This window comes from Castor canadensis, chromosome 10, assembly GCF_047511655.1.
Source record: "Castor canadensis chromosome 10, mCasCan1.hap1v2, whole genome shotgun sequence".
NCBI classification, from domain to species: domain Eukaryota; kingdom Metazoa; phylum Chordata; class Mammalia; order Rodentia; family Castoridae; genus Castor; species Castor canadensis.
In genome coordinates, this window is record NC_133395.1 from 38,735,061 (window position 1) to 38,759,433 (window position 24,373).

General features: G+C 31.6%; 1 protein-coding gene across 3 annotated transcripts in view; it reads left to right on the forward strand.

Moving 5' to 3' along the window:
• Window positions 1-24,373, forward strand: part of Klhl1 (kelch like family member 1) — a 411,513-nt gene that overhangs the window by 114,814 nt on the left and 272,326 nt on the right. For 2 of the 3 annotated variants that reach the window (XM_074043248.1, XM_074043250.1), the window contains exon 2: window positions 18,004-18,186. The exons of the other annotated variant lie outside the window; for it this stretch is intronic. In XM_074043248.1, coding sequence (XP_073899349.1) covers window positions 18,004-18,186 — 183 coding nt within the window. The remainder of the gene's footprint in view (window positions 1-18,003; window positions 18,187-24,373) is intronic. 3 annotated transcript variants of the gene reach the window in all.

Genomic DNA, 24,373 nt, shown 5'->3' on the forward strand with positions numbered 1-24,373 from the left:
TTTCAGTCTGATTAATCATTTATTATGGTACACACAAAGAATGAAAGCATCATTCTTGTAAGATTCTAGAAAGAACAGGTTTTTTGTTTCTCTTTCTTCAAAAAGGTATTATTATATTTTATAACATTCACCGCAATAGAAAATCCTGTTTCCAGTAAAGATTATCTACTAAAAATGTCATTTAATATAATGAAAAAAATTGTCACTAATAAACATTTAATATACATTCATCTTTAATAAAATACAGATGATTTCTAGCTGATTAACAAAATTATCTTCCTAGCATTTCTAAAGTAAAAAACAATTAACATTTTTGCAGTATTTTATAATTTACAACTTATATATAAACTACTCCAGTGGTACAGAAAAACTGAATAAAATATCTGAAGTTGAATGAAAAAAAAAAGAAAGTATGGGTGTCCAAATGGATGTCTCATTTATTCTGGCACAAATTATGTCAAATAAAATCTGACTCTCAAATTCCAAGTTATCATAGTAACCATCATTCTGTTTATCAGAATTTTAATGGAATAAATTTGTCTTATAGATATTTTGAAGTTGCACAATTAGAATGACATTTGTGATTTGAAATTGTCCCATTCATCTTTACTTTCATTCAGAACTAATATAGAAAAATCAGTGGGGACCAGCATATACTGACAAGTCACAAGACTAAGTAGAGGGAGCCATTTAGGAAGTTATGACAAATGGATGTAATTGATTTCATTTTATTTAACCAGCAGGAATACTACAGTATAAATTATTATTTCCCCAAGTTAAAATTGTATTCAATACACATGGAAAATTGGACACTTTGATGATCATTATTCATAATTCTTGAAGCAATATTTATGGTTATGAAAAAATCAAAGTAAACATTGTAGCAATTAAAATCAAAGCTGCTTTAGAAATTACCTCCAAAAATAATTTCATATAACATACTTAAAATTAATCTTTACTCATATAAACAATTTTCCATATAGGTTCTCATAAATTTTCTTCAAATATGAGTTATGTCTGGAAATAATGGCAAAAGGTTGAATTTAACTCCATATTAACTGATCTAGTAAATCTTCTTATTTATTTAAACCAGATTTGTTTTGTAAGAATAAATCATAGACATTATCTTATCATGAAATTTTATTAATGAGGATTTTTTGGTGACAGGATAAAAGGTAAGCTAATTTTCAGTGAAGACATTTAGTCACTGAGATACAACAAAGTATCTTAAGTTTGTCACACTCCTCTCCTCTGATGCTTCCTATATCCCTTATCACTTTATTTTATCCCTTGGCTCATATTCCCCCAAAATATTACCATTTGTGTTTATTTCCTTTGCTCTTGGCAGTACTGGGGATTGAACTCAGATTGCTGTGCTTGCTAGGCAAGTGTACTATCACTTGATCCACACCCCTAGTCCTTTTGCTTGTAGTTTGTTTTTCAGATAATCTTGTACTTTTGTCTGGGCCAATCTTGGACAAAGATCATCCTCTTTCTGCCTTCCTGGATTGCAGGAGTGAACCACCACAGCTGGCTTGTTTTCAAAATAAGGTCTCCTTAACTTTTTCAAGGCTGACCTTGTACCACAATCCTCTTATCTCCGTCTCTTGAGTAGCTGGGATTACAGGCAAGTATCACCTTGCCATATTTCTTTACCCTCCATAGACCATTGTCTCTATGAATATATGCTCTGATTTAACCATACAATATTTCAGCATAATTTCACTAATAAGTGAATATAAATGAATAAGAAGGATATTGTGACTTTTTTGTTTTGAGTGAATGAAATATAACTTCATTAATTTGATACCATGTTGACCCTTAAATGGGGGTAATAAGAAAGGATAATATATGGGTTTATCTTAATAGATCAAGCATTAATTCTATTATTAAATTAATTAATTTTCTGAAAAATATTAATTGAATTAATACAACAATGGCACACAGAGGCTTTACAAGGTGACATTAATCCTGACCACATACATATGCTTTAGGGAACATTATGAATTCATGTAAAATTTCTTTTCTTTTAAGCCTTTTACATTGTAACTTTCCTCTGGAGAAAATGCTGTTAGTATAACTTCTTTAATTACGTTAATATCTTCAAAAACACATTTTTTTCTGCTCCATATATCACCCTAAGTTAGCCTTATTATGTATCAGTGGCCAGGGAAAAGACTACATCCTCATTGACATATCAATTATTTTCCTGGCCACTGAGCAGAATGTGCACATACGATTGTAAAAAGGGATTAAGGTAACTCTATTTAAAGTCAATCGTAATGAATCTTAGCATGCATATTGGATGAATAGGTTTGATGATCCTATGCTAGTCTTTTTCAAATTTACGATTTGTGAGATTATGGCTCTCATGGTCAAAGTATCAAGTTGGCAATCATTTAAATTTGATAAGCTAGTTAATAATGGCCCAAGTGGGGATACTTTCTGTTTTCTTTTTATTCTTCCCTTTTCTCACAATCACTCAAGAATCCTCTGTCCTTTTAGCAATTCTATTTCTCCTGAAATAACTTTCTCTCTCTCTCTCTCTCTCTCTCTCTCTCTCTCTCTCTCTCTCTCTCTCTCTTTTCCTCCCTCTCTCTCCCTCCCTTTCTCTCATGCTATTACCCTTCAAATTTTTCTTCACATATTCCATCATTATTGATGCTTTTATTAATAGTAATGAGCAAAATCCATTCTCTCTTCTTCTATTCGGTCCTTCTGGGAAGAAAACAAAGCAATATTTATTTCTTCCAGTGAAGACAAATGGAGAAGGGATCGTATTTTGTTGAGATTTTTTTTGTTCCTTTTTATTGTCCCTAAGTTTATTGTTTCTTGAAACATAATTGCAAATGGGAAAAAAATGCAACTAATCTGAAGTTGAGGATTACAGTAAGACTTCTACTTCACCTCCCGTTTGAACAAATATCTTTTCCCTTGACTTCAAGCAACATAATATGCATTTGTGGTAAAGAAAATTAAAATGTGCTAGTGTTTAAATAGTAAATAATCTAGAAAAATGGCTCAAGTTAGGCTTTGTTGCCTGGAAATCAAGAATTATAAAAGTGGCTTTTCTTGATGGAAGAGACAAACAGCAGCATAATTAAAATAAAAGACTGAGACACAATCCCAAAACCAGAAGAATGTCTATGAAGAGATTTGGTATTGTTGGATTATGAAGTTGAGTATATCACTCCTGTTTTTTTTTTTTTAATTTTGTAAGGCATCTTGTTGGAAAACTAAAATTTTACTTATCCCAATGTATTTAGAATTTCTTCCACTTTAAAAACAAATACACAGAGTGAGCCAATTGGGTTTATAATACATATATACATGAGAATGTCCTAAAAAACACCCTGTATAGCTATCTTAAACAAATAAAATGTCACTTTTTTTAAAAAGTGGAGAGCAAGAAGGGAAAACATGTTCTGACTGGAGGGTCTGGTACCAGTGGGACAGGGGAAGATATAAGGAAAGGGTGAAGGAAGGTGAATATGGCACAAATATTCTGTACACATGCATGTAAGTGAAAAAATGAGATATGTCGAAGCTATTCTAGGAATAGGGAGGGGGAATAAAGGAGAATGAACTCAACCATAAATTATTGTAGAAACTTTTGTAAATGTTACAATGGACCCCCATTACAACAATAATAAATTTAACAAATTTTTTTTAGAGGAGCTGTTGAACTTCGGTGTGTTCCTAATGGTTTTGCATATGAGTCTTTTGTTTGGACTATACAATGTGGGAAAAACACATAAAAGAATAGTGACACTTCCCCTATCAAAGACAAATAATATTGTCCTAATATTAAATGAAAAATATGATAGTGAAGACCTTCACCTGCAGATAACAATCAAGCCATAGAAGTAAGAAATATTTTAGTGCTGCCACTAAAGGAGGCAAAGGAGGATGCATTTCAAAATGATGATATTTTTGGTTTCTAGCTGAGATTTTGAATATAAGCACAGTTGCCAATTAAAATTAAACTAATTTATCAAAAGTAAATAAAGAGCAACTTGGTGGCAGAAAATCTGACAAACTCTGCCTCAATCCAATGATCTATGCTGACCTCCACAGTAATGCTATGTTATTAGTGTGTGCCCTTTTTATATGATATGACTCTAACTCCGGGTTCTTATTTCCCAAACTGATAAACCTAATCTATCAAACAAATTCCAATAGGGACTGTCTTACAAGCATCTAATGAACAAAAACTAAACCACAAAGAAAAAATCCATGACACAATATCTTCACCTTTGGAGTCCACCAAAATTTAACAAAAACTAATACCAATCCTTTTCAAATACTTTGAAAAAGATTAAACATTAGGGAACACACTCAAACCAATATTATGAGGCAATAATTACCATGGTAACAAGGTTAGACAAAGGTAATATAAAAAACAAAAATTATAGGCCAATATCACTGAATAAAAATGCAGCAACCTCACCAAAGTATTAGTAAACAAAATTTAGCAGCACATTACAAAGGATTATTCGCCATGATTAGTAAAATTTTATACCAGAGATTCTACCATTGTTCAATGATATACCACATTGACAGAGTGAAGGATTAAAGCTATGTGATTATTTTGATAGATTCAAAAAGAACAATGGACAAAATTTGTCTTTAAAAATCATTGGTTTCCTTGAACTAGATAAAGTGCAAGACAGGATAAAGCCACAGTAATTGTGGAGTTTTCAAAATTATCACAAATACCTTAGAGTCAAGTTGTCCTAAGAGCTTTCCCTTGACAAATGAAGGAGCCAGGAAAAAGGTGAAAGTGACCTGATTTTATTTTATTTTAAACTTTTTATTCATTTATTCACATGTGCACACATTCTTGGGACCATTTTTCCCCCACCCCCTCTCACTTACAGGCGGAACCTGTTTTGCCCTTTTCTCCAATTTTGTTGAAGAGAAGACATAAGAAATAATAAGAAAGACAAAGTGTTTTTGCTAGTTGAGATAAGGATAGCTCTACAGAGAGATTCCTAGCATTACTTCCATGCACAAGTGTGTTACAATCCAAGTTGATTCATCTCTGCTTGACCTTTTCACTAGTTCCTGATCCCCTTCCCATATTGACCTCTGACGCTTTAAGGTGTCAGTGGGGACATCAGACACTTTCATGTTTTGGGTTTTGGCAACCTGATTTTAGATGCCTAGTATTCCATAGGTTATCTTTTAGATTAAAATTAGTGAAATATTTTTATGGTGCTCCTATTATCATCATGTCATTTGGGTTACTGGTTTGTTTGGTTTTTTTTTCATTTTTGGTCCTGAGGATTATCTGGGACCTTGCTAGCAACCACTCTACCACTTCAGCTATATTCCCACCTCTTTTTTCTATTTCTGATATAGGGTCTCACTAACTTTGACTGGAATGGCCCCAATCTCACATTCTTCCTGTCTCCACCTAACAAGTGGCTGTGATTATAAGCATGTATAACCATGCCCTGCTCATCTTTTTTCTTGATTTGGACAAAAATCTCCCAGTGTACCTCCTCTCTGTAATAACTTTTATTGCTTATGTCTAATTATCTTGCTTCCCTGATTTTTAATGGTTATATGCTTGAAAAAGTTTTTCTGAATGTGTTCTGTGTTACACAAAGTTCATGAGATATTGATGGAGGTTATCCTCTCTTTTAGTTTTCTGCCAGAAAAATAAACAAATACGATAAATATTAAATATTGTTTCAATGATAGATGTATTTGGGAGAATAGAGAAGAAATTAAACTCATTTTCTTTTCATATTCTGTTATTTTCAAGAGTAATAAAAGGTAATGAATATGACATTTTCCAAATTAATCATCTCTGTAATTAGATCTCATGATACAGATATTCCAGGAAACACACATTTTTAATTAAACTTAAAGATAAATTTCATTTCTTCAACATATCAATCAATATATAGTCATATTCTAATCTCAAAACTCATAAACCCATCTATCCTTGAATACAGCAAATATCAACTAAATTCTATCTGTGGCTATCTCACAAGATTGATGGGCAAAACTACACAACAAAGAAAAGTCTATGACCTGATGGCTTCACCTTTGAATTCTACCAAACCTGTAACACTTCTATAGGTATCTTAGATATTTGATGGCTTATTCCTATCTGTGTATACCATCTATTTCTCTCTGACTCTAATCTTTTCACTTGAAATTTAATTAATTCCCTTACTCCTCAAGAAAAATTTTCACATGCCTCAAGGCAAGAGCTTCATTAATATTTGATAATTTTCTTTACATTTTTTCAATTTTACAATGGAAAATATTTATGCATTATTTATAAGTTAAATGTTGCTATTTTAGATTATATACATTTTCACACATTTAACCTGCATTTTCTGTTCTTTTGAGTGGATTGAAATTATCTTCTATTTATTTTTCTATCTGTCTATTATTACTGCTTTACAAGTCACTTTGTATAAATACATATTATTTTTTTGCATGTATACAAGTTAATAATTTCTCCAAGTGTATTGCTACCGTTTAAGTACTTGTATAGAAATTTCCTTTCTAAAATATTTAATCTATTTCTGTTGTCCTTTTTCTTTTTGGACATCTGGAACTTATGACTTGTTTAAGAATACATTCTACCCAATTTATATCCCAAACTGAAGGATTTTCTTCTATTTGTTAACAGTTTGCTTCTTATAATTAGCATTTAGCTTATTTAAAGATTATGACATCAGGTAGTTACTTACATTAATTTTAATGTAAAGCAATCATGCCATGACCATTAATTGAATAATTTATCTTTTTTCTCATGATTCAGGAGCATTGGTATTTGCTTTGTATTTATCCTGTATAGGGTTCATTGAGGTTTTGAATATATAAATTAGAGTCTTAATTAAAGTTGGGGATTTTTTATTATTGCTTCTTTAAATAGTCTCTCTGTCACATTCTCACTTGTCTTCTAGTATTCCAGTTACATTATAATAGAGCGCATGACACTTTCTTATTTTTTCATATTTTTCCGTTCTGTTTTTCACTGACCCTTTCTTCTATTTCAATAACCTACAACATCATTCAATCCATCAAAGAATTTATTTTAGGTACTATACTTTTCAGCTCTCTAATTTTCTTCATTTTTATTAGCTTACATTTCTTAATCTACTCATGAATACTTTAATTTCTTAAACGTATTTATTAGAATTCCATAAAAGTCTTGAATTCTCTTCAGTTGCAAGGATCAATTTAGAGTCTTTTATTTTTGTTTTACTTTTCTTTCTTCTTTGTCTTATTTTTCTTTTTAACATGTCTGGTAGTTTTTAATTGCATAATGAACATTAATTTCTATAGTAAGGAGGAGTCATTATGTCATCCTATTTAAAAAGTGCTGTTTTGGTGTGTCAAGCCCTTGTTTTCTGCTTCGATATTTTTGAAGATTGACTTCAGGCTTTGTTGGGTCAGATGTGGATCACTTTTAGTCTGTGGTGTGATTATTATTTCTAAGGTATGATTTTTCTGGTATCTCAGTTGAATCTCAGATAACACAAGGTCAGAACAAAACTTCAATTCTCAATGTTTCCTTGCAGCACATAGCCTTTCTTATCTTAGTACTATAACTCTGATAAACCTCATAAAATCTTGCAGTTCATTTCTTACATGTTATTTCAGATTTTCAAAGCTTTGCTTTTCAAGCTTTTGCTTGAATAATTCTTCCAAAGTGGTTTTCACATTCACATATCATTTGCAAATATTCATGCCTAACCCTTTGTACAAATTACATAAGTTTTCTATTAGCTTTCAGACCTAAAGATAAGGAAAAGCAATCATACTTCAAGTATGTAGAGCACTTAAAAGAGCGCAGGGTGAATTCCTTAACTTTTTTGGTCCACCAACCATTTCAAATACACCTTGTTTTGTGGCAATACCCTATTTCATCCAAGATATTTTCATGATGGATTGGGCAAATCCAGTGTTCTTACAGGTTCTGAACTTTGGTGCTACTGTATTGAGTGGGTTAGTCACACAACTATTGAGTAGTTAGTCACTACTGATCCTTATTTCTGTACCACCCAGATATTTCTAGATTTGCAGACACCCTCTTCAGCCACAGTTTACAAACAACTTGATTTTTCTTAGTTATTGAATATAATCATCCTAAACTCTTGCTTACCTACTGATTTTCTGGGGAGCCCAAAATGATCAAGGGCAAGTTTGTACTTGAAACTATGACTGATAACACCTTTAAGTCCAAATATGCATACTTAAGAAAAATCTCATGTGTAGTCTGATAACTGGAGAGACCCCCCTATGTCAGGTGAATCTGTAAAGCAGATCTATGATTTTTCCTTTCCTGACAACTGGTCATAAGGACTTGTTCAGGAGGTCTGCAGCCGACATATGCAATCATTACCATCAATGATTTCTGTGTTTTTGTAAGCATACTCTTGTATAATCCCCTGCTCTTTTTCTTAAGTATTGCCAGTACCTGTCCCTTAATTCTAGCCAACAGAATCTGAAAAAATATACAGTGTCACTCCTAGATTATGTTCTACAAAAATGCCAACTAATATCTAATCTCACTCTAGAGAGCTTCTATACTGACTTGAAGAAAGTAGTTATATTGAGGAAGCCCATGTGGGAAAGTTATATCGGTGAGCTCTAAGAACTACATCTGAGAGTTGAACAGTTTCTCTATGATTTAAGAACAGCCTCTAGGAACTGAGGTTATTCTTCAGTTTAAAGTCAACATTCAATGGAGAAAAGACAGCCTCTTCTAAAAATGTTGCCAGGAAAAGTGGTTATCTGCCTGCAGAGAACTGAAACTAGATTCATGCCTGTCACCCTGTACTCATATCAACTCAAAGTTTATTAAGGACCTTAATATCAGACCTCAAACCTTGAGGTTAGTACAGAAAAGAACAGGGAATACACTGGAAGCAATAGGTACAGGCAAGGACTTCCTCAGTAGAACTGAAGCAACCTAGCAGCTAAGAGAAAGGATGGACAAATGGGACTACATGAAATTAAAAACCTTCTGCACAAGAAAAACAAAAAAATGATCTCTAAATTGAAGAGACCACACATAGACTGGGAGAAAATATTTGCTAGCTGTGCATCAGACAGGGGACTGATAACCAGAATATACAGGGAGGTCAAAAACTAATCTCTCCAAAAATCAATAAAACAATAAAGAAGTGCAACTAAACTAAGCAGAACTGTTTCAAAGGAAGAAGTCCAAATGGTCAAAAAACACATGAAAAAATGCCCACCATCCCTGGCCATAAAGGAAATGCAAATCAAAACCACACTAAGATTCCACCTCACTCCTGTTAGAATAGCTATTATCAAGAACACCACCAACAATACATGTTGGCAAGGATGCAGGAAAAAGGAACCCTCATATACTTTTGGTGGGATTGTAAACTAGTACAACCATTTTGGAAAACAATATGGAGGCTTCTTAAAAAACTAAACATAGATCTGCCATATAATCCAGCAATACCACTCCTAGGGATATACCCAAAGCAATGCACATAGGTTATTACAAAGGCACCTGCACATCCATGTTTACTGCAGCACAATTCACAATAGCCAAGCTATGGAAACAGCTAAAATGCCCCCAGTACTGATGAATGGATTAAGAAAATGGAGTATTTATACACAATGAAATGTTATGCACTCATAAAGAAGAATGTAATTTTGTCATTTGCAAGTAAGTAGTTAGAACTAGAGAACATCATCCAAAGCAAAGTTAGGCTTAGAAGGGCAAAAGTCTCATGCTCTCCTTCCTATGCGGATTATAGACCTAAAGCAAATACAGGAATATTATTGGACATGAGTCACACACCAAGAGGAGAACACCCTTGGGAGGAATAGGGAAAAGGAAGGAAACCTAAAACTTGAATATGGTTTTTGTGCTCACTGTAGAGGACCAGAGGCCACTATGGGAAGGGGACTAGGAAATAGTGAAGAGGTCTGGTAGAGATGAACCAATGTGGGTTGTAATGTATATATGCATGGCAGCAACACTAGGAATCTTTTTGTATAGCTGTCTTTATCTCAAAGTAGCAAAAACTCTATGTCTTTCTTATTATGTCTTATGTTTTCTCTTTAACAAAACTGGAGAACAAAAGGGAGGAACAGTTTTGCCTGGAAGTGGGTAGGGGGGAGGAGGTACCCCAAACAAACATGTGAGTAAATGTAAAAATGATAAAATGAATAAATAATTGCATAAACATTCTTTGATTTCCAAAAACTAAAAAATAATATAGTCAGCAAGAAGCCTTAGTTTTCAGCTCTATAAATACAAAGAAAAGATTTTTTCAACAAAATGAGTGTGTGTAGATATGGATTCTTCCCCATTAGAGGCTTTAGAGTAGACTATAGTTGGCCAATTCCTTTATTGCTTTTGTCTGAAACTCTGATCAGGAGGTTAAGGCTATATTTGAACTTTAAAAAAAGAGGAATTTTTTTTAAAGCTGGTAATTTTATGATCATTACTTACTATTAGTAGAAATCCAATAGTAAAGCCTAGATATTGGTTGAGGCACAAGTGAAAAAACAGAAGAAACAGATTAATAAAAGAGACTGAATCACATGTTTACATAATCCTTCTGGACTTCATTAGTTCCATCTTCAGATGTACCTATTATCTATAATAATAGAATGCTGTGTATACAAGCTCCCTGGTGATTTTGTGAATCATAATGGGTTAATGTTTTCAATAGTTGTGCTTTTTCATCATTCAGTCTTCTAAGAGATGACTCTCCATGAGAGAATGCATATTAGGAGAACTATGATTGAGCTCCCAAAGACTTTCTGGACTTTAGTTTTCCAATTGGGCTAGCTCAGTGCCTAATATAACATAACTATTGGTCATAGGCATTTCCTCTAATCTTTGATATTCGATGTCACAGGCCAAGTCATAGAACACCTTGCCCAACACTACAGACATGGAGCAAAGGACTCTCTAACTCTAAAGCCTTAGGCAAAACTGGTAGACTTGTAAATTTACTGATAAATTTTATTCTGATTTTAAAAAAGAAATATTGGCATGTGTAACAACTTAAATGAACCTGCAAAACAGCCAAGCACTTATAATCCTAGCTACTCGGGTACAGAAATCAGGAAAGTTGTGGTTCAAAGCCAGCCTAGGCAAATCATTCTTGAGACCATATCTTGAAAATACTCAACAAAAAATAGTGCTGGCAGAGTGGCTCAAGCAAATGCCTGCCTAACAAGTGTGAAGCCCTGAGTTCAAACCCCAGTCCCACCAAAACTAAAATATTATAAACAAAATCTTTAGCATTAGAACTCAGGACATTAAGAACAATGTATGAGAGGAAATACATTTAGTAATATCCTTTATTGTTTTCTTCTTTTCCTTTCCTTTGACTGGAATTATGATTATGTGGGTGTTTTCATTTTGATAATTTACCAAGAACACACAAAAGAGTTTTTTGTTAAATAACTGAAAATGTATGTAAAACACATTCTGTTCATTAGTGTACTTCAGAATTCTTTTTAGGTCCTACCTAGCTCACTTCTCCAAAGCAATTGCTATAAAAAATATTTTCCTTTTAGTAATGTGCCAGAGAAAATTAATAAAGCAATAATGCCAGTGTCTCTTTTCCAAAGAAAGCGAATTCCACCTTGTAGGATAGTTAATCTATCCTATAAATGAGACATTGAGGGTTCATAGATATAATTTGTGGCCAGATATAATTTGTGAATGATGAACTTGAATAGGCTAAGTACATTATTTCTAGTAAAAATTAAGGAATAGTAAAGAATATGGCATTTTTAAGGATGACATATATATATATGTGTGTGTATCTTTGAAATAGCTTAGTGAACATATATATGTGTATACACATGTATTTTGTCACATTACTCATGTTTCAAAGATAAGCCAGTTCATCCCTCTTAAGGTTTTATTATTATATCTAATATAAAGTCTTCTTTTTTTAATGAAAAGATTGCTCTTATAATAAATAAATTTGTATTTTACCAATATTACATTTAATAGTCACCAATAATAACTATGCAAAAATTTTGACAATAGGCCATACCTTAAGTAAGTTAAAATATATTTGGTTTCCTTTCCTTTGGTTTCCTGTTTCTGCAAAATTAAATTATTTCTAAGATTTTTGAATTATAGAAGCAGAATTTTAGTGGGAAAATCTGCTTGTGTATACATATGCTTACATAACATTCATAATTTCTCACCTATATAAAGATCTTACTTTCATAATTGACATTTTTTACCAATATTGCATGGCAATAAAACAAATTGCTAAACATGATTAGTGTAGTATTTCATATTTATGGCAATTATATGTTCAAATAAGATTAATGGTAATGTCAATACTAAAGTTATATTCAGTTTAATTTTCAAATCTTAGATAAACTGATAGAATGTTTTTATTAAAGAAAAACATATAAAATAAGAGTCATAGGCATTGTATTCAGATATAAATTACTATCTGCTTTGTGTTAAAAAGTACTTTTTAAATTTTATATTTTGTATTGCCAGGATCTTCTTAGAAGGTGCCTTTCTTCCTCAATTTCTTTTTTTTTTGAAATTGTTTAATTATGAGATTTATTCTGATCATTCTACCAGCCATAATTTTCTTTGCTTTTAAAGTTCTTGAAAATATTCAATTTTGTCATTTTAAGCATTTAAAAGTGTGATCAGTTGACAATCATTATAACTATGTGTTATAAATAATTTTTAAAGCAGAAAGGTCTCACACATGTGTTTTATAGAATTTTTTATATATTTTTTATTTTTCATGCAACATATTGCACTGTACTGATGTGCACTTAATTCATAAAAGTACATTTTCACATATGGTGTTTCTTTAGAAATCAATTTAAAGCTTGTATTGCAAAACACTTTCAAATATATTTCTTATGTATTTCCATGAGTATGGTATGAAGGTTTTTTTTTTTTTTTTTTTTTTTTGGTACTGGGGCTTGAGCTCAGGACCTCCACCAGCCTTATTTTTGTGAAAGGTAATTTGAGTTATGGTCTCAAATTACCCACTCCACCAGCCTTATTTTTGTGAAAGGTAATTTGAGTTATGGTCTCAGGAACTATTTGGGCTGGCTTCCTATTGTGATCCTCCAGATCTCTACCCCCTAAGTAGCTAAGATTACCGGCATGAACTACCAGGTCCCAGCTCAAGGTAGTTTTTAATGTTATTCCATTTTACAAACATGTCAATTGAGATCCAGAATCTGGATCGAAAAGAGCTAGGAAACAAAAACTTTCTCTAGTTCACAGTTCTATTCTACCCATCTGTGGGAGTCTGTGTGTGTGAGTGTATGTGTCTCAACACTTCTGACAAAAAGCTTTCCTTAAAATTCCAATTATCTTATAAAGTAAAATTGTACCCAGAAGCAATGTTAATGACTAGATTCATTTTTCTTGGTTCTAAGTAGCAACACCTGGTGCTTGAACTTTATCCATTATAATATTTCCAGTATCTAAACCTCTCTCTTGGGGGTTATTAAAAGATTTGAAAATTACTCTGCTTAACATAACTAAGCATTTCATTTGAACAGTGGCTTATACTTTGATACTGATACTTGATGATGTTGTTCTACTTATTTAATATTGCAGTGCCAACTGGCTCATATATTTACTTAAATTTCTTTTTGTCCATCTTTCTTTTTGGGTTTTGAAATCAAATATTTTTCTAATAATTACCTAAAGATTTTAAAATAAAAAATAACATGTGCATAGTACAAAATATGGAAGCACTGTAAATAAAAACATCCTGGAGAAATTTATGTTTCCTGGAGTATATACTAAATTTTGGAGCTGAAAAAGTTATCTTTTAACTTAAATAAGGTCATCATTCACTGTATTCAGTTTGTTGTGCATACACTATGCAACTGTAATTGATTCCTTTGTTTGATATTAAGTAAATGTTCTTGAAATATCTTTTCTCAAACAAATGCTAACATTTATCATTCAATATGGTTGATGAACTTCATATACTTACACAAAATAGAGCAAAGAATTCTCTTGCAGTAATTTTAAGTGGGTTGGGGAGGGGGTTAAGGGTGAGAGACAGTAGGTGATCTAACCAATGCAGAATATAAGCCTATTTAGAATTGTCACAATGAATCACCCCTGCACAACAAATATATCCTAATAAAAAATTAAAGAAAAAAAGAAAAAAACAAAAAACTGCTTGCAAATTTATAATGACAATTTAGTTCTATGCTTCGTCATTGACATAAAAGGCATTTATGATTATTTCTTTAATAACGTCTCTTTTTTGTTAGGATGTTTTGTTAATAAAATATACCATGTCAGTTTATAGGGTTTTGGTTTTTGTATACATGCATGCATATATATATATATATATATATGTTGTATTATTTAGTATCTTCAAAATTTACATAAATATATTATCAGAGATATACAAAAGAATATGTATTCTGGCTTTACCAATTACTTTATGCTTTTGTTTTATAACTTCTGGAAGCTGTATATTTGATATGCACCTATAGCAATTCTAAACAGAAATATGCAGTAACTAATCTCTGTGTGCTAGGCTCTGTGTTAGGTTTGGGGACATACCATCCATTTCTTGGTTTTTTGCTAGCTTTTCTCAACCACATAGTTTGTACTCAATGGAAATAAAAGGCAAAGAAAACAATGAAGCAAGCAAACAAACAAAAAGACAAATGAGAAACTAAAACTGACCCCTGAGTAAGGCCATTTTCCACAGAATACTTTCTATTTATTCATTCAACAGTTATTGAACTCCTAAAGTATTCTACACAGCAGAGTGGTATTTAAATCATACTGTGATATGTGAGGATGACTCCAACCCTGTAAGCTGTAAGAATTAAAAGAAAGCTTTCTGAAAGAAGTGGTATGTGAAGTGATTCCTGAAGAACCAATTTCAGTTAATCAAGAGAATATCAATGTGCTGTTGATACTCCAAGTAAAGAAAAATGTGTGTGAAATCTAGAGAACCGTGTGACATACTGTTGAAACTGGCATTTACTTAATGGCTGAAATTAGAGCTTGATATGAAAGGTATAAAAAATTTTCACATCATATAAGAACTAATAGTGCATGATTTAGAATGGGAACCAAGAAACCATTAATGGATGAGATACTTTGGGCAATTGGCAGAATTTATGACATATCTAGAACATAAGTAGAGGGATTTAAAGTGAAAATCAATAAACTTTTTTGGTTTTTATAAGTAAGGCTTTTTTATTAAGTAAAATCAAATACCCCTGAAGTTACTATTTTCTGGTGCAAGTAAATTAATTCTAGCACGCATTATCTCAATTGTTTGGTACAGGGAAAGTAAAGACTGTTTATTCCTAAGATGTTTAGTACAGAGACAATTATACATGTTGGGCAGTTCTTAGAAATTATCATTAGAAATGAAAGTTGAAAAAAGCCACAAGAAATATAGACATACACTCATGCTCTTGTGAAGAGGTAAAGAAAATGTTAGAGACTGAAAAATACTGAAGTAACTCCTCTATATATGAATATAATATAATGTACTGTACTGTAAACTGTTGACTATCAGGAGGTCATGCTGATGAATAATAAGTAATGGGGGAGGGGTAATTTCATTAAAATACAATATATACAGGCCTGAAGTACCAAGGCAAAATTCTATACATTTAACGTCTTATTTGTTAAATTAATAAAGATGGATATTTTATAACAAGGATATCAAATAATGAGACCTAGTTTTAAAAATAAGTGTTCTGAGGCAGATTCTCATTTTTAAATCCCATTCTGAATCAAAGATGAAGGAAAATGAATCCTAAGCAAGTTTGAGATCAGGAAGTGATTTATGGGGAAATGTACAAGAGGACATCAAGTCAAGCTAGCATAACCATTTATCTGATAGATCAAAAGACCTTGAAGAGCAGTGACTTATTCCCAACCACAACATAGAACAGTTCAAAATACAAGAACTTTTAGAAAAAATCTAGAACGCTTGAATTTAAAAAATGGTTTTAGAGGCCTGTTTCTAACTCTCTGTTCTTTCAATGCTTATTACTTTGAATTAATTTCAAATTTCTCTGAAAAACTGACATATTCAGTTTACATTGAAGATTAGTGTACCTACCTGAGGTAAAAGATGATAAAATCAAGACGGTGGTTATTCTGTTCTTTGAGTAAATGTTAAATACTATACTCTATTTTGTTTTATTTTATTTCTAGGGTCTCACTAAGCTTTAAAATTGTATGATATTATTTATTTCACTGTTTTTTTTAATATCACATCCTCCCCAATTTAGGTGGTTTGATGAGAAAGCTCATGAAATCACTTTGATAACATTTTCCAGATGATGAAACATTTAGTGAGGTATAAAATTTCCATTCCAAAGTATCTTCTGGGTAAATAATATAAGAACAAGCCTTTGTAAGAAATGCTGTGGACAGAGTGTTGGTCCACAAACCCTTTAAACTAATCTGGAGCCATTTTACAACTCTGTCTCTGGTGTCTTCAATTTTACACTCTATTCATGCATTCTGGGTTCCATACTGGAAACATCAGGCCCTGTTTTGGTGCAGTTTTGTTTTATTTGGCAACATACAGTCCTGACTCAGTTATCCTTAGGTTCTTGAGAGCAAATGCTGCATATGATCATGGTATATTTTAAATTGTAACCAAGGGAACCTGCCCTTGACATTAACTTTACAATCTACTTCTTGCAACCACCCTAATGTAGACCCTCATCACCTTCTTCCAGAAATAGTATAAGAGCCTCCTGGCTCAACTTTCTGCTTCTTCCCTTGTCCTGCACTCTATTCTCTGCAAAACAGTCAGCATGACACAGACAATTGTGTCATGCCAACTTTTTTATTTGAAACTTTTCAAATATCCTTAGGTTCCTGAGAGCAAATGCTGTAAATGTTCCTGTTATATTTTAAACTCTCCTGGAGTGCATTTTTGCAACATTCTATTCAATGTGTGGGAGAATTCTGCTGGTCTTCATAGAGATGCTTGGGTCTGAATTTATAAAATATATGCTGAGGAAAATAACCATAATTCTGGGGTTGTAATTTGCAAACTTGTAAAAGACAAACATATGGTGCAGCAAAATTTGTATTAGTTTCAAATATTTAAAGAAAAACTTGTAAAGTTTGGTGAAAATAACCATATTGTGTAGACAAATATTGTAGATAACAGAATATACACAAAATCTTATTGAAGTTTGATTTGTAAGATTCTCTGAAGATTCTTCTGGATTTTCTATGAGCATGGAAACATTTGGAAATAATATCAGTTATATTTTTTCCTCCTTGTAACATCCTTGCAAATTTTGTGTAAGAATCCTACCCTATTCATTAAGTAAGGTAGAGAGTATGTTCTTTCTGTGTTCTTTAGCGACTTCCAGGAAATACTTCTTTTATACATTTGTATTGGATTTATTATGAAGTGTGGCTTTATTTGCATTTAGCCAAGAATGAATCTGTTTTGATAATTTTTAAAATAATTGTACAAAATTGTAAGACACAAAGTGAAGTTTGATATTTACATACCTTGTGTTATAATAAAGTCAGAGCAATTAGCATACCCATCACTTAAACATTTAACATTTCTTTGTGGTAAAGTATCCAAAATCCTCTCTTTTAATGACTTATTCATTACAGTCACCCTAGTGTGCAACAAAAGACCAAAACTTATTCCTTCTATCTAACTATAATTTTATTCCCACTAGCCAAACTCTACCCATGCCTTTCTTACCCTTATCCTCATTCCCTCTGATAACAGCCATTCTACTTTCTAATTTTATGAGGTGGACTTGTTTTTTATTCCTCATATGAGTAATATCATTAAGTATAGGCTTTTCTAAGCCTGGGAAATCATTTCATACAAAATTGATTTTTGAGACTTGTTTCATTGAATTTTCATAAAAATCCTATAAATAAGGACAGATGTAGTTTTCCTAAAAAATTCAAAAAATATACATGTCATTCTGGAGAATTAGTTTCACTTTATAAACATTACCTATATGCTTGTATGTGGTTTTCAGAATGTCAGCAACCAACCATTCTCTGACACCTCAAAGTGATTTGGACTCCAGTAGCTCTGAAGAATTCTATCAAGCCGTTCACCACGCTGAGCAAACCTTTAGAAAAATGGAAAGTTACTTGAAGCAACAGCAACTCTGTGATGTTATTCTCATTGTTGGGAACCGAAAGATACCTGCACATAGGTACAGTGGTTTGTCTTTATTGTAAATATGCATTCATATATTTAAGAGTAATAGAATGGTATGTAGTTCGCAGAATACTCCAGGGTCATAGTAATAAAAACCTACATTTCGAAAAAAGACCTTGGGTGTTTGTTGTGCTATTATAATTCTTCAACTTTTGGAAGAAGTTATATTGTTGTTTTAGGTAGTAAACCATTTTTATATATAAATTATAGAGAGATAAAAATAAAACTTCTTATAACCTGGTTGGTCACAATCATACTAAATGAAAACCAATTTATAATTTAGGAATTGTGCCTTAAATTTGGACATATACTATTTATTTCAACCAGAAAACTCAAGATCCAGGTAAAAATTCATATTGATGCCTTGTTTTACATTTATTAAGATTACTTGAACTAAATATCTAATTTTAAATAGTCATTACTATTCTGGGAAATGTTATATGTAACATGAAAGGCAAAAAAACAAGTCCATCCTGACCTAGCATCTAAATAGCATATAAATAAAAATTCCATTATATTCTTCCGTGTAAAAGTCATTTCTAATTTGATAATATAACCAAATTTGCTTCATTTAACTCATGTTAGTTTATTATATATATGCATATATATTTGTCTGAGAAGACAGAGATAATTATTATAAAAATTCATATAAGTATATTAATACATTAATAAAACATTAATTAATAAAAGTATATTGATAACAAATGCTTATTTATTTAGAAAAGAGTGGTAATTTCTTATAATATGCATGATCTAGTAGTATTTTAATTTATTACATATTTTATTTCTTATTTGAAAAAATTTAGCCAATATTTTAGTTAATTCTCGTATATTCATAATATTCCACATTTGTTCATTATTGCTGTTTCTATTGTTTGTCATTATTTTCTGAATATTCTACATGGTTATGCCAGTTGTTTTATTTCACTCTATGAATATGGTGTTGAATGAAAAACGTATGTTTTTTATTACTCTAAAATATCTGTGCATGTACATTCTGCTCTCATATGTACATTCTGAACATTTAAATATTTTATGTATGTACCACACACCACATATGAAATTGTGTACATTATTGTCAATTTTCTGTGTTCCTTGATCTAAAGACATTTTACTGTATTTTTATCATCACAGCTAATTGAATTCATTTTAATTTTATGTATTTATACTACTCAGAGATGTACTTAGGCACTTTAAATGTTTAGAGTATATTTGAATACATAGCAACTAATACGTCAGGCAGCATACACCACAGGTGATTTAGAAGCCCCTGAAGGGAAACTTTCAAAAGGTGTCTCAGATGGGCTGTGCTGTGGTTCAAGTGGCAGAGAGCCTAACTAGCAAGCACAAACCCTAATTCAAACCCCAGTATCACTACAATAATAGTAACAGTCATTCATAGCAAAGTTTTTAACAGCAGCAGCAGCAGTAGTAGTAGCAATGAAGGTATTCCTTAAAGCAAGAAAAAATATTGGAATAATTACTTACTTATAGTTTAGTAGCGGTTTCTGAGTGTTTAATTTATTCTGTTGTGTGCTTCTGTTAAAGGTTAACAGTAGTGCTGATTAAGTTGCTCTGATGTGTAGTTTAGTTTGCTTATGTAGGAACCCAGAAGGCTGGATCCACCGGAAACATTGTTATAACGCTATTGTTTCAGACTTTAGCGCTGGTTTATAAATATTTTATGTCTTTAGAATTCTGAGTTAAATAATGCTAACAAACAAGTAAAAATGTCTGTGGAGCACCTGTTGAGGACAAGGTTTGCATTGAACAATTGCAGGTATTTTGCATCACCTTGTTTATAATTTTTTAGATGGTGACTTATGTTAAACTAGCTACTGGCCTAAATTGAATAATCATTATATAACTGGTAAGCAAATTAATGCAGCTAAATTTTTCCCCTTACATTTTGATGAACATAGCCAATAATTGTGTTAGGACAAAATATATATCTGATATTACAAGCAGTAGCACTGGAAAATGTGGGATTATTATAATAATTTTATATAATGTACAAGGAAATTATTTGTATTAAGACCTACTACCCTCTAAGGAAAGACAATGTAAGCTAATATTATATGTACCAACCATTGATAAAGATCATGTGTAACTAATACTAATTATCTCATCATTCAAAACTTTCAAATAAATTTTTATTTAAGTTATCAAATAATCCCCACTTAAAGCCCCATAAACTGGGTGCAGTAAAGTTTGTTTCCATGTAATCCTAGCTGTGTGGGAGTCTGAGTCAGAAAGATAGCAAGTTCTAGGCCAGTGCAGAATAGTTATACACTCTCCATAAATTCCTTTGTGTATGTGACTGTTATACTGTGTATAGGTTTCTATGATAATGTAGATCACAACTAGCAACCCATTATAAATGCCATATCTATGTAGATGCACTAATTTATCAGTAGTCTAATTTTAAGTAGGTAAAGTCTAAAAGGCTAATCATAATGTTCAATATAATAAATCAATAAAATTTTAAGAGTAATAATGAAAAATTTAAGTTCATTTGTGTTTGTCCCCCTCACACCCTCACATATATCCTAAGATAAATGTAGATATCTCACAAATAGCTCAGGATAATTGATGATCAATAAGTGAACCAAAACCTTTGAGTATAAATTCCTGAAAACTAAAGAGGATTTTTAATAGGCAGATTACCTGCAATCAAGAGTTTCAGGCCATGAAAATTAAGTGGGCAAAATCAATAATAAACATTTAGATAGTAGAATTCTCAATAGTAGTAAAATTTAAGGGTTTTTAATAGCTTTGTCTGATATAATACACGGGTATACTTTGAAATACAATTAGCATATGGCAGTTTTTTCTTCCTTGAGACATTAATAAAAGTAACTGCATCAAGTAGACATAAGTGGAAAAATCATGTTCTAAGTTGGAAATAAAGTTATTAATAATTTTATGTTCCTAGAAACAGCACAGAATAATAACCATTATACACATAAGAAAGCTTACCTTGGGAAAAGGGTCCGTGGAGATAGATGAAGTATATTTTTCAAAAATGTCAACAAAATGTATTACTTGAATTCTTTTGAAAAAATATTCAATGAATTTATACGATCAAATGAAAATTTAAATAGAAAATAAAATGATGATATTTGATGTAGACCAAAAATTTCCTGTTCTAAAGACTAAAACAATGAGACTTTCAAGATATGTCATATTCTGTTTTCATTCTCTGTAAGGTTTGATGATCAAAATTCAGTTAGTTTCAAAACTGTATTTATTATCTTATTACTTGATCATAGATAAAATTACGTATATTATGATTATTTGCACTTTGCAAGGACTAAATAAATTTACCCCATTTCACAGAGAATAGAGTTAGAATCAGAAGTTGAATCAAGTCAGACCAGGTCAAAAAGCACATCTTTAATTATCCTGCCATATTTTCAGAAGAAATAAGAAAATAGATACTTTTGCTTCAAAAACTGATTCTCAGGCATCTGACTGAGTTTTTAAGGAAAAAGGAAAAGAATTTTTCTGAGGAGCCATAGGCTTCTTATAAAATAATTGATTTAAGGGCAGTTAATAATTTATTTTCTAAAGGGTAAAATGAAGTAATTTTAATTCTTTTATTGTGTGAGAGATAAAACGTATTACCTACTAAGGATCTGGAATGTTACTGTTCATAATTTGAAGCATCGGTATAATAATGAATTATAATTCAGTTAATGCTAGTCATTTACTAGCCAAGGCAGTTTTATCACATTCACTCAGGAGTAATTGGCTATTCGATCCATGTTGTGTGAAGGCTTGTTTATGCTTTCATTGAAATTCTTTGACCTACAATCACCAGTGCTGTACTCGTCCAATGTGAAGATGAGAAATATAATTTACTTTTGCTTAAAAAACAACTCATTATCTTCTGAGGGATAAAACATATTTGAGAAAAATATGATTTTAACTCAACAATATATGCAAAATGAGATATTCAAGCACATAAATTACTTTATATATAAGGTGAAGTGTTCTCTTTAAAAGTAATTAGAGTATGATAGCCAGTACAATATGAAATACTACAAATGTGATATTTTGCTGGTTATCAAGTCAATGACCTGTCACAAAATGAGTGGACAAGAAAATTGTCAAGTTTGTGTTTTGGTTCAAGCACAGTAAATCCTAGAAGTCAGCAGATTACATAAGAAATTCTAGTAATTAAATGTTTAGATAAATTCCATTTATCATGTTAGTAAGCTTGTTTAAGTATTATTTATTTACTTTTTAAAAATTTTGTTGTCTTTTATCTAATACAGTAAAACATAAAAGTTATACATATAAATGGTATTAAGTGGTATTTTGATTCAAGTACAAGATTCGTTGTGCAATGTTTATGTCAAGTTAACATATAGTTCCTCAAACATTTATCATTTTTATGGCAAAAAATTCTAGTTTTAAAAAATGTATAGTACAGATTTGGTATCTATAGTTGCCTTACTGTGTACAGTATACCAGAACTTATTCCTGTCTGTTACCTTGCACTTTTTCTTTTTTTCTTTTTAATGTTTTTTAGTGCACAAATATTACATAAATAGCTCAGGCTACACATAGCAATTAAAGTGATGTATTTTATGGCATGTAAAAACACAATAGAAATTACTTTCACAGGCACCTTATGTGTTAATACCAAGGAGTAGGCATGTAGCATTGCTTTCCTGTGCTGATGGAAAGCTTGTTTACATAGATTATTTTTAAATGGAAATAAATAACCCATTTTTTCCATTTTATATAAATCTACCTGAATCTCTTACTCAACTTGATAGTTTGTAATAGTTTCATACCTCAGGAAAAAATGCATTAGAGATAATGAAGTACATTTTGTTTCATTTTTGTATTGGGTGTTATCATTTTAATGTTGTGCTCATACTTACTATTGATTTTCAGTAGTATATGAAGCATCCTGCTTTGTACTAATTTTAAAAATTATTTCGCAACCATACACTAGCATTGGTATGCTTTCTGCTTGTTATGCAGAAAGATCACAAAACATGATGCTTTCCTAGTAGAGTTTCCAGTACACTTAAGGAGTTAAGAACAGCCCATAGAGCAAGAATAATTAAGGAAATTGTTACAGTTGCAAAAATTGGGAATTGAAATATATGGTTCTGATTTTAACTGTGGCATAATTTCAAGTTCTGATTTCACACCAACTCTCAGGATGAAGCAGCTCCTGTTCAGCCAAATGGTGTTTTTAGTCAAATAAAGATATTAGTAGCATTTGTTCAAGTATTTTGAAAAAAATATAGAGAAATTGTGTTTAAGATAAGCCTAGTGGGGAAAAAAATACTATTTTAGATAATGCTAATACTGCAGAAAACAGATTTAAAGAATTAGTGTCTGCAAAAGTTATCATGATAAGGACTTGAGGAAAGTAGAAGATTTTATATTGGAAAAGTGGAAGATAAAGCCACAAAGTTGGCACAAATATGGTATGATAGTTATTGAAAACCTGTGGAAAGTTTGGATTTAAATTACTATGTATCTTTAGAAACTAATGTAGGTTCTGAGGAGAAGAGTAATATAAATAAATCAAATAGCAATCATAATGCTATTTAATACTCCTGGTTTTGATTATGTATCAGGTCCTGTTTGACATGCTTTGAATATGTCTTAAAAGAAGGAAATCCTCATTTTTCCAAGTTTCTTTCTATAAGAACAAAAGCATGAAGAAATTAAGAATGTCATCCAAATTATATGTTCAAAATAGTGACTGTAAACAGAATTCAAACCTAAGCAACCTAAGTACAGAACTAATCCCTTTATCAACTAGAGTAGACTATCACATTATGTTTGAAATATGATATAACTTTAACAAATGTACAACAGGTAGGAACAGCAGAAAGTACCTAATGATCTGTGAAGCTGTTGTAGTTAATCCAGGCATGAAATGAAGGCTCTGTGAGCATAAACAGATGAACTGAGAAACATTTTGAAGAATGGTGTCATAAATCAGGTTCCCTATTGACACAGCCTGAGCTTGGAATTCAGCTGTGCATGATTTATTTAGAGAATGTCCTTAGAAGAAAGGCATGCAGGTTAGGACAGAGAAAGGAGCAAATCAACGATGGAGCCCTGCTTCACCTGTCTCCCAAGTAGCTTGGATTTGGGACTGTAACTGGGGCAGTATTTTATGCCCTGGTGCCATTACTCATCACCAT